General features: G+C 38.1%; 1 protein-coding gene across 2 annotated transcripts in view; it reads right to left on the bottom strand.

The window, feature by feature from the left end:
• Positions 1-201: 201 nt before the first annotated feature.
• The window catches only part of Cdc23 (cell division cycle protein 23), a 30,124-nt gene continuing 12,872 nt past the window's right edge, over positions 202-17,453 (bottom strand). Inside the window, exons 7-11 of one of the 2 annotated variants that reach the window (XM_071591772.1) lie at positions 14,823-14,987; positions 11,276-11,522; positions 7,311-7,593; positions 6,235-6,316; positions 202-643 (exon numbers count right to left, since the gene is read on the bottom strand). In XM_071591772.1, the coding sequence (XP_071447873.1) occupies positions 519-643; positions 6,235-6,316; positions 7,311-7,593; positions 11,276-11,522; positions 14,823-14,987 (902 nt within the window). In that variant the 3' untranslated portion in view covers positions 202-518. The remainder of the gene's footprint in view (positions 644-6,234; positions 6,317-7,310; positions 7,594-11,275; positions 11,523-14,822; positions 14,988-17,453) is intronic. The other variant, XM_071591773.1, reaches the window with a different exon arrangement.

The raw sequence follows: 17,453 nt of genomic DNA, 5'->3' as shown, positions 1-17,453 counted from the left end.
TCATCACCTCATCTTGCATTCCAATTTCATAGGGAATACAAACTGAAAAAATATAGGACCAAAACTTTCAACTCTCTCCAGAATAATTCCTCAACGTGGCTTGCGAGAAAATAACTGTGAACTCAAACCAAGAGTCAACATACTTACAGCTTCCCTTGATGCAATAAACTTCTGCTGACTTTCCCAAATAACACACATCAATGACATTCATTAATCATTTCCATGTATATTTAGAAGTTTTACAAAAGCTTGTGCCTTCTTAGCTGGAATGATACATTTGATGGTGAGCTTAAAGTCATTACTCTGCTCATTTTAAAACAGTTTCTCACATACCCAATGGGGCTCCCAAGGTTCCATCATGATGCGCATACACTCCTACCACTAAGCAAGTGCACTGGATGGTTGTAAATAATGCATCTCAGCCAGAGTAACAATTTTCATGCTAGTTTTTGCAGCATATACAAAAACTTTGTCTGGGTGCTCCCTCTATATGCAACAGCAAATAAGGTTGCCACATGTCAAGGAGTAAAACTCAGGTTCATGGGAGATGACTCATTCATAGATGGCGATGCCTCTTCTCCTGCCAGTCTAGATTTGACTCGGAAAGGTACAACTCCCCACTTGTGCAACTCGGTTCCTCCACCTTAAAGGAGAAACATAAAAGAAATTTGTGGTCAGAATGGTTATCCAGCACAAAGATTAAGAGAGTGGAAAGTTTCTGGAATGATTTCTACGTGCTTGGTTGTCAACAGAGTATGGGAATTCTAATTCAAAACAAATAACAAAACATAGTTACCATTGGTGATCCACATTTTCTCAACCATTCATACATAAGGGGGAGTCTTCATTCTTAAGAGCTTACCTAAAGAAATACTTTCACCAAGGATAAAAAATGCAAGTAAAATATATCATGGTGACTGCCAAATTGATTTTTCAAAATGTCATGATTTTCTATGGCAAAGTAAATATTTTTACATGCTTGGGTGATTGACAGGATAGCAGAGTTCACATGATACCAGCGATGAATTGAATGCATTAAGCCCATTGCCTACATGATTAAATTTGAAAGAAAATATATATTAGGCAAAAATATGGAAAATATTAAAAAAAAAGGTGGAGAACAAAGTTATGCACTTGCAAACTGCAAATACTACCACCAGTCTCAAATCAGTGTCCAATTGTTTAAGTCCATGAGGAAGTTTAGTAACTAACTGTACAAGAAATTACTATCACAAACACCACACATTTTACTTAGAAATAAGACAAGTATATGCACTTTAAGTTCAAGCCTCCTTTTTATCTCTTGTCTTGTTTTAAATTATGCTAAATCATTGGTGGCAATACTCTTTATGATTATATAAAATAATCATAAAGAGTCTTATTCCTGTGAAAAATTTTATCTGGGCATCCTGCAATATTGAGTTATTTTGTTGTTTTCTTTTCTTGCATCATACAATACTTTATTCCTGCTGTACTTGTTCTCTCTGTATTAATTTTGATACCAAGGCAGGTATACAAGATTTGTATAAAAAGTATCAGTAAAAATTTTTCTTGCGCATCAAGTTCTATATTTAGACTGTTGGTCAAATGTGCGCAAGAATGCAGATCATATTGACATTGATAAGATGATACTACCATTAATACTGAAAATTTGGCAATGTGAAATTTCAGCACTAGAATTGTCCTAATAGTCTTGATGGATGACCAAGAGCAAAGTCGAGTGTCTGCTTGTGAAGACCTACAACTCCATCGATTTCCCAACCCCCTTACATTCCGGGCTTGGCACCAGGCGACTATTTCCATTTCCCTAAAGTGATATCCTTCCAAAAAGAACACCACCATGGGACGTCTTTGGCGTTGCCAAAGAAGTTTGTACACATACCCTTAAGGATCTTCTGGAATCTGCCAACTAGGGAGCCTTTGAGTCATGGAAAATTTACTGGCAAAACTGTGTCAACACTCTGCACTTTGAAGAATTTTGAGGCATTGTAGCAATAGCTGAAATAAATCTATTTCTCCAAAACGTTTACCGATACTTTTTACACTAACCATGTACATAACCACATCTTAAGTTGTGACTTAAGATCATGATGACAAAGATCATATTTTTGTTAAAGATGACATTACTTAAATATATGCTTCAGTTTTCAAATAATATTATCTTGGTTATGGTGGTCTCATTTGCATACAGGTTAGCTTCAATATGCTTTTGCTAAAGACAATACTTGGATATCAATCATCATATTTACTGGATCCATTATTCACTTTGTCACTCTGAGATCCATGCATGTTATATGATTTTTAATGAGATGATATTATTGTGAAAATACCATCAGTGTTTAAGCAATGTCATTTTAAATTAGGAAAATAGATCTTTCAGAATATTCTAAAACAAACTACATCCGTGCATACATTTTGGTAGAAGTTTCTCCTTCATTCCAAATTATAACAAAAAATGGATAAAACATCAACTGGTAACCTATTGTATTTTTTCAGGTTTGTAATGAATTATAATGATGGAAACTGAAATTTAAAATGCCAACATAGCTTCTAATTCAATTTGTGTTTTGTTTTCTTCTCCTTTATACAATACATCTATCAATATATTTTACTGGAAAATCTTTTAATGCATCAAATTACAGAGGCTGATGAACATTATGGGAGGATTTTGGGAGCACATATATCAATTAATCACTTTTGTCTTTATATCAATGCCCACACTCAATATATCAAATACCATACCTTTAATTTCTTATACACCTTATTTAAGAGGCATATTCATAAAGTAAGGGCTGTTTGGTCACAGGAAAAAATATACTCATATGAAACATTTTATTGGCACTTTTAGTTAGCCACAAACCTACTTCACTTCTACATAATCACTGTTCACTTCTAAGCACTTTTCATACTGCTTCCATACCAGCTTCTTTAACCCCTCAGCATAGAAGGTCGCTGCCTGAGAGTTGAACCAATTGACAATGCCGTTCTTGAGTTCCTCTTCGGTTTCGAAACATTGTCCACCAAGCCACTGTTTCAAGTGCAAGAAGAGGAAGTAGTCGCTAGGTGCAAGGTCAGGACTGTACGGTGGGCGGTCAAAGAGTTCCCAACGAATATCTTGAATTTTTCATTGGTTTTGGCAGCAGTGTGAGGACTTGCATTATCGTGGCGGAGAATTACGCCAGATGACAGTTTCCCGCATCGTTTGTTTTGGATCGCACATCTCAGTTTGTTGAGTGTTTCGCAGTACACATCAGCTGTAATTGTTTTCCTATGTTCCATAAAATCCACTAAAAGAACACCCTTTATGTCCCAAGACACGGTAGCCATCAATTTTCGACTTGTGTACGGAGTTTGCTTGAACTCTTTTGGTTTTGGTGAGTATGAGTGTCGCCACTGCATTGACTGCTGTTTTGTTTCTGGATTGATATAGGATATCCACGTCTCGTCCATGGTAACAATGCGAGAAAACAATTCATCTCCATCTTGTTGATAACGGCCCAAAAACTCTCGTCCACTGGATATTCTTTGCTCTTCGTGGTGGTCAGTGAGCATTTTTGGTACCCACCTTGCACACAATTTATGGTACCCGAGGTTTTCCGTGACAATATTGTAGACAGTAGTGCATCCAAGTTGAGGAAATCGTTCAGCCAGGCCATTAATTGTCAATTGATGATCACATCACAGTTTTTGCTCCACTTGCAAAACAATTTCATCGGTCAGAATACTGGGCCCGCCACTTGGCTCTTCATCATGGACATTAGTTTGTCCATTTTTAAAACCACGACACCATTGTCTAATCTTTCCTTCACTCATAACTATAGGTCCATAAACTAGGCATAACTCCCGATGAATTTCAGCAGCCGAAAATCCTTTTGCATACAAGATTCATATGACAGAACGGGATGAACGATTGTCACGGACATTGTTGTTTGCATGCACGGACAAGCAAACGACTTCTGAAACAACACAAATGCTGCTATAGCTTCTCAATGATTCACTAGATGACGCTACAGGAGTAAAACTGTGTTTTGAAGCACCAATATTTAAATATAAGCAAACGGCCCTTACTTTATGAATATGCCTCGTATAAGAACATCATTTGTGAGAAAATGAAAGTGATTTATGCCGACCTCATTAAGAAGATGCCAGGATCATCAATGTCCAAAGACAAGGTATTCAAGGGGATCAGCGGTTGGCTCAAGAAGTTCAAGAGAAAAACCAGCATCTACAGTATTGACAAGCTCTGACTCAAAAGTAGCAGAGAACGTCATCAGCAACTTAAAGATACTTGTATGTAGATTCTGAGGATCACATGCAACAACAGGTTTTTAACTGTGACGAGACAGGTCTCTTCTGGAAAAAGATGCTGAAGCGAACCTATATAGCAGCAGAGGAGAAGGTATTGCCCAGCCACAAGCCAATGAAAGACTATCCCATGCTGCTGTTTTGGGCATATGCAAGTGGCAATATGAAATGTCAATTGCACTGTGTTTACCATTAAGATACTCTATCAGTCTTCAATTAATGACCAGGAGAGCAAGCTAAATATGTTGCGGATGTCTAACAAAAAGGTTTGGGTGACTTGAACTTTTCACGGATTGGATAAATGAAGTTTTTGGTCCTTTGATGAAAAATATTTGCTTGGGATGACACTGAAATTCCATATCTTTCTTGTCATGCAAAATGCTCCAACCCATTCCCCAGGCCTACAAGATGATCACCTAAAATAATTTAATTCATCAAGATCCAGTTTCTGCCTTCTAAAACCAATCAGCTACTCCAACCTAGGGACCAGCAGGATATTTCCAACTTTATGAAGCTCTAAACTAAAGCATTATGAAAGCATTGTTTAGAGGTGACTGAAGAGTCCAATCTCACTGTCAGAGAGTTTGGGAAATATCACTTCCACATCATTGCCTGCCTAAAGATTTTTGAAAAGGTGTGGGAAGGAGTTACCAAGAGAACCTTCCCTTCTGCATGGCAGAAACTTTGCCTGAAGAGTGCTGTGGAATGTGACTTAAGGGGTTTGAGACAGTACCTATGGAGCCTGCAGTCAACGACATTGTGTCTTCGGCCAAGATCATGAGACTGGAGGTGGATAACAATGATATCAATGAGCTAATGACATAGCAAAGCAAAGAGCTGACTACTGAAGAGCTTATGGTGTTGTATTGTGTTTCACTGCAAGATGACATGGAGGAGTGTCAGAGGAGCTAACAGCAAAGCAACAATCTTCTTGCACAATTACAGATTTTATGACAGCATGGAAACTGTTGCTTTGTACATTGAGAAGCATCACCCAAAAAAAACCGTGGCTTTGCATGTTACCAAGCTATGAAATGATAATGCTGTGTCACATTTTCAAGAAAATTTGAAGAGGTAGTATAAACAAATGCCTCTAGACAGCTTCATTATAAAAAAGAATTAGGCATGAACCATAAATAATAAACTAATTATTTCAAATTTTTGCAAAAACTGAATTCACATTCCAGGTTGGTTCAATATGCAATTGAAGAAGAAATTATGAAGATGATTCATGCTACTTAACAATGTATACATTTTCTTTGAATAAATATTAAACAATAAGTATTTGAGTATTTTTTGGTATGGAATGCATTATTGTTTTTCACTTTAATACTTAAGGGAAAAGTGGGATGCTGAAGACTATGATAAGGGGAGAATGTTAGGCAAACGAGGAAGGGGCAGGTGTAGGATAGGGATGTTGGAAGGAATGAAGGGAGGAAGGAGTTATACCTAGATGAAGAGGGGCTTGTTGTAGAGTAGTATGTTGGGTTGTGCTTTGTTAGGAGAGAACAAATAATTATTTGGTAGCTTGTGTCCATCCAAAAACCTAACTTAACTCCTGGATTACCTTAAAAATTTTTAAGGAAAAATTGTTTGATTGAAAGAGTATTCAAAATTTAGAGTATGATTCTGGAAAAAATTATGCTAATTACTCAAAGTTCCACTGTATATAGGTATTGACATCAGTCATATTCTTTCACTTCGTGAACGTTGATCTGAATACACGATCAACTTAATTCATGAGCCCAATATTAATACATAATTTTAAAATAATAAATAATAGTAAAATACAACCAAAGGTAAACATAGCAATGAATATACCTTAAACAGAGAAATTAAAATAGTTGCAACACAATCAAGTGAATGGTTGGCAGAGTGAAAAATCATTACATTAACTAAAAAAATTAAATTAAAATAAATCCACATTACTTTTTACCTGCATCGATCCTTCTTCTTGCAAACTTCTTTTTTGGGCTATTGTGCGGAGGAGAGCCTTGCCTTCCTCTTTCGTCTTGAGTTTGCCATAAGGGAAAACAAAAAAGTAAATAAGTAAAATCTGAATGAATTCCAATCCTTTAATTAATTGGACAATTTCTTAACAGGACAGTAATAAGGAACGAATCATTGCTATGATTCGCTAATGTTCGCCTTCCACAATATCACACCTGTATTAAAGAAAAACTGATTGAATAAGGAGATACTGCACTCCTAATTTCATAGAAACTGCACAAAACTGACATTTTCCACAATGGATCAGGATACTGAGAGGCAAGATTACACTAATAAGACAACCTAGGTAACCACCCATTTATCTTGTAACTCATAGTCAATTAAAATAAGGGAAAATGAAATATTATGCCAACAGTTGAATATTAAAAAGTATTTTCTATAATTTTCATGGTTCCCAATGTAAAATTTATAAAATGATTGCTCAATTCAAGATATAAGTAATACTATGAATAAATTAATTTTTAAAATCAACAAGTATGTAATTACTAAAAATGTTCAAATTTAAAACAAATACCTACGTGAGATTATTTTTGCTAGAGAAAGGTAGTCTTCATTTTAATCTCTCAGGAGGATGGCCAATGACAACACATTAATTGCACTGTGTTCATTCGAGACCATTTAAAAAATGAAATGGCTATGGTTCAACACAATATAATTTATATTAAGACAAAAGCATAAAGATCATATTTCAAATATTTAATGCAAGCATAACCAAAGACCAATCATTACAGTGGTCCATTTTGAAGACTCATTCCACTCCTTGACCTTACTTCAATTTAATTCAGATGTCATCCCTATAAGCAGCCGTCATTAATTTAAACCAGCCATTACCACTTCAGACAATTGCCAATGAACGTAGTACATGTATTTGGAAAAATATTTTGCAAAATATGACGACTCTGCCTCTTAATGATGGAGTGCAAATTAACATTACACACAATTCTTATGACCAGAAAGTCTCGTCGAAACTTCCAACAGCATGGGTTTCCTCTTACCTCATCATATTCAAGACATCGCTGTGAGTAAAGGTAAGCCTCATCAATGTTGTCTCGCCTTATGTAGTAATTTGCTAAGAACTTGTATGCTTGTGCCATTTCAACACGATCGCCACCACAACCTCCTATTCGTGGGCTGGCAGAAGATACAATGGGTGTGGCTGCAATGATGCTTCCACTGCCAATGACAACTGAATTACCCTCGGCTCTAGGCTCATTCTCTTGAACATACTCCTTGTAGGACTCAGCAGCATGATCCAAATCCTTCAATTTTTCATAAATCCTGAGGGGGAGAGGAGGGAAAGGGAGAAAAAAACATTCATGAGATAATTTCAAATTTTACATCTAAGGATAATATTGAAAATTACCCATTCCCTACTATGTTTTGAATGGTCTCTCACACTCAATGAATTCTTGCGTCCCCACAATTTTAGGGAACACTAGAGTAATAAAAATAGGACTGAATTGAATTGATAAGGGGGCTTAAGGATCACTGTCATGTGATACTCAGCCACTGCTGCACAGCCAGCATGCAGTCCAAATGCAGTACCACGCGGCAGATTCCATGGGTGGCCCTGCCCAACTCTTTTCACCCTTTCAGCCATTCTGAAAATCTAAGACCAACCAGAAGGTTCAGAATTCTCAACTGATATTTTTCCATTCTTCATGAATGAGAAACAAACAAAATTCTTGCCTTTTCCATAGCATCACCACTACACTCTAACTAAATAATTTCTTTAATCACCAACACCCTCCCCGACTACAACCTTGACGTGGAGGAAGGGCTTGTGCGTTCCGATGACCCCTAGAGCTGTGCTGGCGGGAGTAATAAAAATTGCTCCTGGTAGGGTCACCCATGCCAGATAGGTCGAAGGTTAAGAGCCAGACGAAAGGTAGTCCACGCAGCGTCTGTTCCTCAGTGAGGCGGCTGCAATGGCATCTGACCCCAGTGGGGCGGCCAGTAAGTAATGGTGTCACGTTAAAAACACTATTGAGGAAGGCAACGGGAAACCACCTCAATTATCATTCCCAAGAACAATGTGATGGACAATAGAGATATTTTGAGTCCTGGCAACCATGGGGCTCGGCCCAATCGGCCGCAAAAGACACTATTGGAACCGTTAACGCTAAAAGGACTAGGAAACCATGGATCACGGATGAGATGATTACAAAGATGGATGAGCGGCGAAAATGGAAGAATATAAATACAGAATTAGGCAAAATGAAGTACAAAGAATTGAACAATAAATTGAGGCGGGCAACAAATAAAGCAAAAGAAGCATGGTGGAAGACGCAGTGCGAGGATATGGAAAGTCTGCAGAGGAAGGGTGAAATCGGTGCGCTGTACAGCAAAGTTAAATAGTTATCGGGAAGTAAGAAAGGAAGAGCTATGCTAACAGTTAGAGATAAGTTGGGTAAGGTAATAGTTGACGCAGGAAAGATCCAAGAGAGATGGAAGGAGTATATAGAAGAACTGTATAGTAAGGAACTCAGACCAACAAATTTAGACATTGAAAAAGAAAATGACGTAGAGGATGACAGCTTAGGTCCAGGCATACTAGACAATGAGATAGAAAGGGCATTAAGGGATATGAAACTAAATAAGGCCGTGGGGGTAGATAACATTCCCGTGGAACTTTTAAAATGCTTAGGAAAATGTGGGAGGAAGAGGCTATATGGGCTGATCCGTAGTATTTATGAGGAGGGAATCTGGCCGGAAGACTTTGTGAGATCAGTTTTAGTTCCTATTCCGAAAAAGAAAAAGGTAAAGGCCACGTCATGTGAGGACTACAGGACAATTAGTTTGATATCCCATGCAGCTAAAGTTGTTCTCAGGATCATAAACAAAAGGATAGAGAGTAGGGCAAATGATTACTTAGGGGATGATCAGTTTGGGTTTAGGAAGGGGAGAGGGACGCGTGATGCCATTGCAGTAATGAGATTATTAATCGAGAGGAATATAGAACACAACCAGGAGGTATTTGCTTGTTTCGTAGATTTCAAAAAAGCATTTGATAGAGTGAATTGGGAAAAACTAATGAGTATATTGCAGAAAATAGGAATAGACTGGAGGGAAAGGAGGCTAATCCGCAACCTGTACATGTCTCAGACTGCTCAGGTGCGGGTGGGAAACGGGGAGTCAGGATGGGCAGTGTTAGGAAGGGGTGTAAGGCAGGGTTGCCCATTATCACCGGTGCTGTTCAACCTGTATGCAGAGGAAATGATCCAAGAGGCATGGGAAGAGCTCGAGGTAGGAATGAAAGTGGGCGGGGAATTTGTAAAATCAGTTAGGTTTGCTGATGACCAAGCTTTAGTTTGTCAGTCAGCCAAGGGGATGCAAGCATTGCCGAGTGAATTGGAAATTCAGTGCGACAGGTATGGGATGAGAATCAATATTAATAAAACAAAGGTTATGCGATTTTCTAGAAAGAAAAAGGCCAAGCTTAACATTAAAATAGGAGGGCAAAAACTAGAGCAGGTAGAACAGTTTACGTATCTCAGTAGTGTTTTGGACCAACACGGTCAAAGTAGTAGGGACGTAAGGAGAAGAATTGCGCTAGGCAAAGAGGCTTTCACAAGGAGGAGGGAGTTGATGACGGGGACTTTGAGTAAGGATGTTAAGAAAAGACTCGTAAAAACTTTGATATGGAGCGTAGCTATGTACGGTGCGGAAACGTGGTCATTGAAGCAGGAGGATAGACGTAGATTGGAGGCTTTTGAAATGTGGGTGTGGAGAAGAATGGAGAAGGTGAAATGGACAGAGAAGAAAACAAATGAGGAAGTACTTGGTATGGTGGGAGAAGAGAGGGGTTTGTTGGGAGAAATCCTGTGGAGGCAGGAAAAGTGGATGAAGGGGGTATTGACCGGAAGTGGGATGTTGAAGACTGTGATAGAGGGTAGAATGTTGGGCAAAAGAGGAAAGGGAAGGAACAGGATAGGGATGTTGGACGGGATGAAGGGAGGAAAAAAGTACTCAGAGATGAAGAGGGACCTGATATAGAGTAGGATGATGGATTTTGTGTTTTGTTAGGAGTAATAAAATATTTGTTTGGTAGTTGTGTCCATCGAAAAACCTACCTTAACCGGTAGATTACCTTAAAAAAAAAAAATCACCAACAGCATTTTCATAAGTTTGGAGCTAAACTTCACAGAGATATTGCTCTTTTAAATTTGTCATTTCATTTCTGTCTGAAATCACAGAGCATTGCTTACACCACTGTAAAAAAATGCTAGTGGAAATAATCACCAGCATAAACGGCTTGCAAGTTGGCACAATTCTTTGAGAAAGAAACATTCGGCTTTACTGGATAGAACATTTTTGATAGCCAGGCAGAATTTTGTGCACTCAACACAGAAACTTTTGATTAGCAACATGCATGAGAAGATTTAAGAACAGGGGATTAGACTGGTGTAATGTACCGACTTCCCACCCTAAGGGCCTGGGTTAAAATCCCGGCAGTGGCAGCATTTTTCTAAGGTATCCTGATTTCTACTTGGAGAGGTGGTACATGGAGAGCACTTCAAGGGGAATTGATGGTCCATTGGATAAGATATTAAACTGTCTCTCTTTCTCTCCACCTTTTCCCAATTCCCTGAAAAATCAAATTATCCACTTATCTCTAATGGTGCAAATGATAGCGGTCAGTCACCTCCCCTAAAAACTACAACCTATAACCAAATTCAGAGCTCTGTGAGTTGTAACATATAAAGTGATGTTTTTGAACATTTGGTTGAGAGGGGAGGGTGCAATTGAGCGAAAACATACAACTAACGATTTGATATCATCAAAATGAAACTTTTTTTAGAAGCTGCCATTTATTGTCTTATTACACAATCCTACTCATGAATAATAATCACATATGCATTCGATTCAGATGTATTTGTAAAAGAAATGAATGATCTAAACTTAAATTACAAATGACAACTGCCATTTGCTAGGCTTAACTAAAAAAATCTGCACATACTTAGCCATTTTCAACAGAGCTCCTCCTTCAATGTCACCAACACCACGTGCTTTCTTATAGCACCCAAGTGCCTGTCTCATTCGCTCCAATTTCTCATAAGTCTCTCCCAGAGCTACAAGCATTCGACTATCCATGGGTTTCAAAGCTTGAGCTCTGTGATAGTAATACAGGCAATAAGCAGGCATCTTCAAGATCTCATATGTCTGCCCAAGTCCATACCATGCACGGTAATCCCTCCTATTCACTTCTACAGTGAGAATGAATAAAAACAAATTACCATTGAACAGTTACAATTCCATTCTAAGAATTAGTTACAATACAATTCTTTAAGGCTACTGTATATTTCACGACCAAAGATAGCACAAAGAAGTAGAAATGCAAGAATAACATAATTTAATTTAGGTAACTCATATAAGACATTAATTCAAAAAACATTTAAGAGGTGAGCATATTTTATTAGAATTGAGAAAGAAAACCACCACGTCCAGGATAATTCAGAAAGTCTTTCAAATAACCTTGCTCTTATTTGGTGAGAAGAAATTCAAATTGGCAAGGACATACCTTAAAAACTGCAAGGTAGGATTAGCCCACCTATAAATCTTGGGTAAAATATTCCCTTCCATTTGAAATACAATCAGTGTATAAGCAGCAGTTACGCACAAGTGAAAAATCAATGCAAATAAATCATTACGTTAACTGAGCAAAATAATTGTACCATAAAATATTCAATGGGATTCCAGGATCATTTTAATCCACTTGATGCTCATAGAAAGTACCTGAATTCTAACATGACAGCGATAAATGGATTTGTACCAATTATCCCAGGAAAATCTATTAAAACCAGGAGGAAAATAAGTAAGGGAAATTTAATTAAATTCGACCATGAGAAGCCAAATGGTAATTGAAAAACTTGAATACCAACCTAACAATTTGAAGAAAAAATAATTTGAATCTTGAACTAAAATTAAAAATCCAACCCATTTGAATGCACCCATCTCAATCATTGAGAGAAAATTGGGATTAGTCCACTAGGCTTAATGTCCTATGGTCATGGTATTATGCTGACAAAAGATCTGATGCTTTCCTGATGTATCTACAGAAAAAATTCCTGTTTTTCCACCGGGTCAGGCCTTCTATCTCTGCCTATAGTTCAATGACTAACTTTCATCTAGGCATATCATCATTGTCTGCCCATTTCTCCTAGTTCCATGTTTTCATTTCAGAGCAGGTTTTCTATGGAGCAGTGAAAACCTGAATCCACATTGATATAGTTTGTGAGTCAGTAAATCACACTAGTCTCTTTAACTAGTTGATCTCATTAGCCATGCGAGTAGCAGAGTAATATTGCCTTGTCTCATATGGTATCAGTTGACGCTATGTTTGGTGACCACAGATCTCCCCAGTCATCCCACTAACAGGTTCTTAATGTTCTTTAATTTTTTGTTTCAATCATGCGACACATTTCCTCAACATTCACTTCTCCATGCTTGCAGGAGATTTAATAAATCATTACACTCTTAAGGCCAATTAGACCCTTCATGTCAACTATCAGGGACCTAATTTTGTCTGGTTGCCAGTAAAACATAGAAATTTTGAATCTATGATGTATCCTGAGATTTTCTCAGATATGCTGGAGATGTATACCAGACTGCAGCAATAGATTTTTTCCCACCTCCTTTGTATGTTTTCTTATGCTCTGAAGGACCTTTTAAGGGCCAAGAGGAATTTCCTACTCACTAATCATTCTGGAGGAAAGCCTTCTCGCGGATTGGCTGGCAAGCCCTCCATGTCAGTTACAGAATAGACAACGTTTAAGTGATAATATGATGGGACATTATTGGGAAGGATGGTGGTGGCGGTGACAGCTCAAATAGTTAGGTATCAGTAGGTTAGTGGCAGATGCCATTCCCCTGACTTCTGTCTCATTTCCTGTGAATTAGGATGTTGAGGAAGGGCAACATTATAACAGCAGGCCTTTCTTCTCCTCCATGGTGAATGTGATGTTTGGATACTGGTTGTTCTCATGTTCCAGGAAGGAGTTACAGCTGTTCATTCCACGAGGCCAGCTTATAAATGTGTCATCCAAGTATCTGCAAAAACACTTTAGATGCTGAGGAGTGGATTTTAATGGCTTTTCTCTCAAATATACCACACACAAGTTCACTATGGCTGGTGAAATCAAGCATCCCATTGCAAAGTCCATGAAACTGCAGGAGATACTGCAACAGTAACTTTTAACGAAGTCATCCGCTAATATGCACAACAATGTAACAATTTCAGAGTGTAAAAATTGCGAAAGATTTTGACACCCTGAAAGAGTTACATTGGAATCCCATAGAAACATCATCTTCCTAACCATAAATGTTCCCATCATAAAGAATATTGGTAGAAGTTAAAACATAGTGAAACAGCTTCAGCATATCACTGCCGAATTTTCTTTCGGAGAAACTCCAAAATTCAGCAAGCGGTACTCAGGTGAACAAACAGAGCACATAAAAATGGACCATTAAGTGGACTGCCTCACCTTGAATCATTTTATGAGTTTTCACCAATTCAGCAGAATTTTTCATGTGATGATGGCATTAAGTCCACAAATTGTGCCAGGATTTTAGCAAGGTATTTGGCCATGCTGCAGTTTGGTTTGGCCACTCAAGATCAAACCCTTGAAATCAGTCCCCATACTTTTTCTTGAAAATGAAATCTCTTTGCTAATGTTAACTGGTATTAGGCAAAATCCCCAAGGACCTTTGACCATATGCTTATTTATATTTGCCCCCTCACCTCATAGAAATAAAATCTTAAGTAGAGTCCATTATTGGAACCCTCTACAGATTTACTAAGATTACAGACTCAATTGCCCTAAAACTGACTTCATTGGTTGTGTGGGTCCTACAGTTAAATAAGGCTCTGTAATTTGGTCACCTTTTTTTTTGGTTTTCACTTGGTTTTTCCCACTAATGTAAAACTGCTTGAGGGCCTTCTAAATTTTTTCATCTCCATTGTCTATCAACATTTTAGATATCCACTTAGTCATCCCATTATGTAATAATGTCCACACTTGAGACCCTTTGCCCACCTGCAGAACTATTAAACACCTAAAATTCTTCGACTTTGTCTAATTGATTAATCCCAGTCCAATGATATCCCTCTCTGCCTCTCTATTCATAAACCTGCTCATATTACCCCAGGTGTTCTACTAACAGTGTTCTACTAACCCCTAACATTATTAAATTCACTCTCCATCACCCACCCCTCAATCATCCCCTTCACCCCTCATCTAAGAAAAACCTTGTCCTCCTAGTGCTGCATTTGCTCATCTCATTGTTTAATATTTTTTATGATTACAACTTTGCATCACTCTTTGTGACTGAAGTAGTTTTTCGGCACTACTGTTAAGTTTAATTCTTCTGTTATTTCTAATATTCTTTCATATTTGCTATGAATTCACATCGAAAAAGGCAAATGTTAGGATGTTCTGAAAAATTAATACAAACAAAAAATACAGCAATATAGTGAGACTAAAATGCCAATTGAAGTTAATTCTTACCTATAGCCTGACGATAACTTCTGATGGCTGCATTAGTATTTTTCATTTCCATGAACTCATGACCCATTAGTGTCCAGGCTGAGAGGAAATATGGATTCAATTTCAAGGCACGGGTGAAATAAAGCACTGCTTTTTGATGTTCAGCCCTTAAGCTGTAGAGATTACCTACACATGCAAGAGAATGAGAGTGATTTATAATTATTCGCGAAATGCCCACACAAAATTACAATTAATATTGCTACAAATCAACAATCATGATCCTCCTTTCCTTGGAGAATCAAATTTCATGACAATAAATGACCACATTGTCATTACTGGCAAAAATAAAAGACAAGTGAGTGATGTCACTGCAAGTACAAGCATATATACGAGGGTCATCCGGAAAGTAGTACCCGTTCGTGAAATAAAGACACAAAAGTAAATATTAACAAACATAAAAAATTTTATTTGAAAGAGGATACTTTAAACTACTTCTCAACATAATCTCCAAGCAAATTAAGGCATTTGTCATAACGTGTGACAAGTTTCTGTATCCCTGCTGCATAGTCCTTCGCCGCCAGCTCATTGAGATACGCGAGGGACCCATCTTGCACAAATTTTTGCATAATGCAGATGGTGTTTAACAATTTCATGAACAATTGTTCGAGAAACATTGGGAAAATGCTCACAGATGTCATCAATTGTGACGCGCCGATCGTTCCTCACGAATTCGTCAACTGAGCTCACCAGTTGGTCTGTAATGACAGACGGTCTCCCCGAACGCTCATCGTCGTGTGTGTTCCCCCTCCCCATGTTGAAGTTGCGACACCACCGCCGAACAGACGACTCGTCCATTACATTGTCTCCATACACCTCCTTTAATTGGCGATGAATATCACATGGGCGAACGTTTCTTGCATTGAGGAATTTAATCACTGCCCTCACTTCACAACTGGCGGCGTTCTCAATTTTTTTAAACATTGTAAACAATCACAGAAACAACACAGGCAATGCTAGCGTCACGCAACTTGGCTCAGAGAAGGCAGACAAGCCACTGAAGCTATCTGACCTCGTCCAGCGGCTACTCGCGTCGTCAGCACTTCATGCGGCACGAACGGGTACTACTTTCCGGATGACCCTCGTACAATTGTATATACTTATAATATCACCTAGATGGAGGGAAATCCACCTAGGTGGGAATCGAACCCGCGACCTATGGGTTGGTAGGCAAGGACGACTTTACCCTGCCGCCACCGTGGCCGGCTGCGGGGGAAAGTCCTAAAATATTTAGAGAATATTTCAAATGTAAATCTTCACAGTACTCCACAAGCCACTGCAAGGGTACTTGGTCAGGGAGAAGAGGTAATTGTCCAGGCACCAACCTTTTATGCATAAAATTTAGCTTTAAATGTAGATTTTGAAATAAAAATGCAGGATTGGTAGCTTGAATTTGTTACAGTAATGTACCATGCCAGGAAAGAACAAAGTTGGTCAGTGTAGGGGTCTATATCTTGTATCACACCCTGATGATCAAATCTGCAAATCTAATGCAGGACCCTAATATAAAAATTTAATTTACACAGTATTTCAGTCTACATTTATCATTCAAAACCAACAAGCTTTATTCAGATTTTGAAAATGCCTTGTCATATGTGAATCAATTTATATCACATCCCTCATTTAAAGGGTTGCACAAGGTTCCATTTAAAGGTACCTGAACTGCACATTATTCTGAACCGTGAAGAGAGAGGTAGGTCTAATGAGTCAGTATGTAAAGCAGGATGGAGCTGATTTTGTCTGAACCAGTTTATGCTTTTCTGAACTCATTTTGGGGCTCTCCTGTGGAGGCTATAAAAAATAAGTAATGTGGGTACATCTAGTTTTCCATAAACTCAGGAAATCAACACCTGAGACAAACGGAATTATTCATTGGGGTTAAGGTATTGGAGCTATAGGCCATACAGTCTCTCAATTACCACTTATGTTTCAAAGGTGGTTAAAATTCAGCTGAAAATGACAAGCAACTTGGATAACCACTTATTAGTGCAACCACAGAAAATGTCAAAACAATTTGGCAAATCATTCATGAGAGGACAATTCCTCTTACCTTTCAAGAAATTTAAGACATGAGCAGAATCCGTTATGGAACCTACCAGGCAATCCTTGCAAATAGTTTGAACATACATGGAATCACTGCAAGCTTAATCCCCACACACTGATACACAAACAGAAACTGCAACACTTAAGCATGTGCCATGAACATTGAGAAACTGAAAATAACAATTCAACTTTCATCTCTAGAATTCCACTTGTGACAGAAGTCGCAAGTGGCTATGCCTTGTTCCCAAAAATGAAGTTAAGGGGCAATGTTGAGACACCTTGGAAGGAATTAAGAATCGAATTACAAAAAGTTCTTGCCTACCTAGAATTTAAGTGCTATTTGGAAATGTTCAACAAAAGTGCTGGTAATGTTGGATAATGTCACATAGGAATTGCCTTAGGAGTGATGAAGACCAAATGCAAAGATGGTAAGTGTACAATATGTTGTAGGCAGGAAATTTTATCACATAATAGCACCACATATGTCTGATATTCTACTGTTTATACATAACAGAATATTCTAATAATTAAAGATAACTTTGGTCAACTAAA

Source organism: Hetaerina americana, unplaced genomic scaffold (genome assembly GCF_022747635.1).
Source record: "Hetaerina americana unplaced genomic scaffold, ioHetAmer1.1.p SCAF_5, whole genome shotgun sequence".
Taxonomy (NCBI): domain Eukaryota; kingdom Metazoa; phylum Arthropoda; class Insecta; order Odonata; family Calopterygidae; genus Hetaerina; species Hetaerina americana.
Note: the sequence above shows the minus strand (reverse complement) of the source record. Positions and strands in the feature narration are given on the sequence as shown.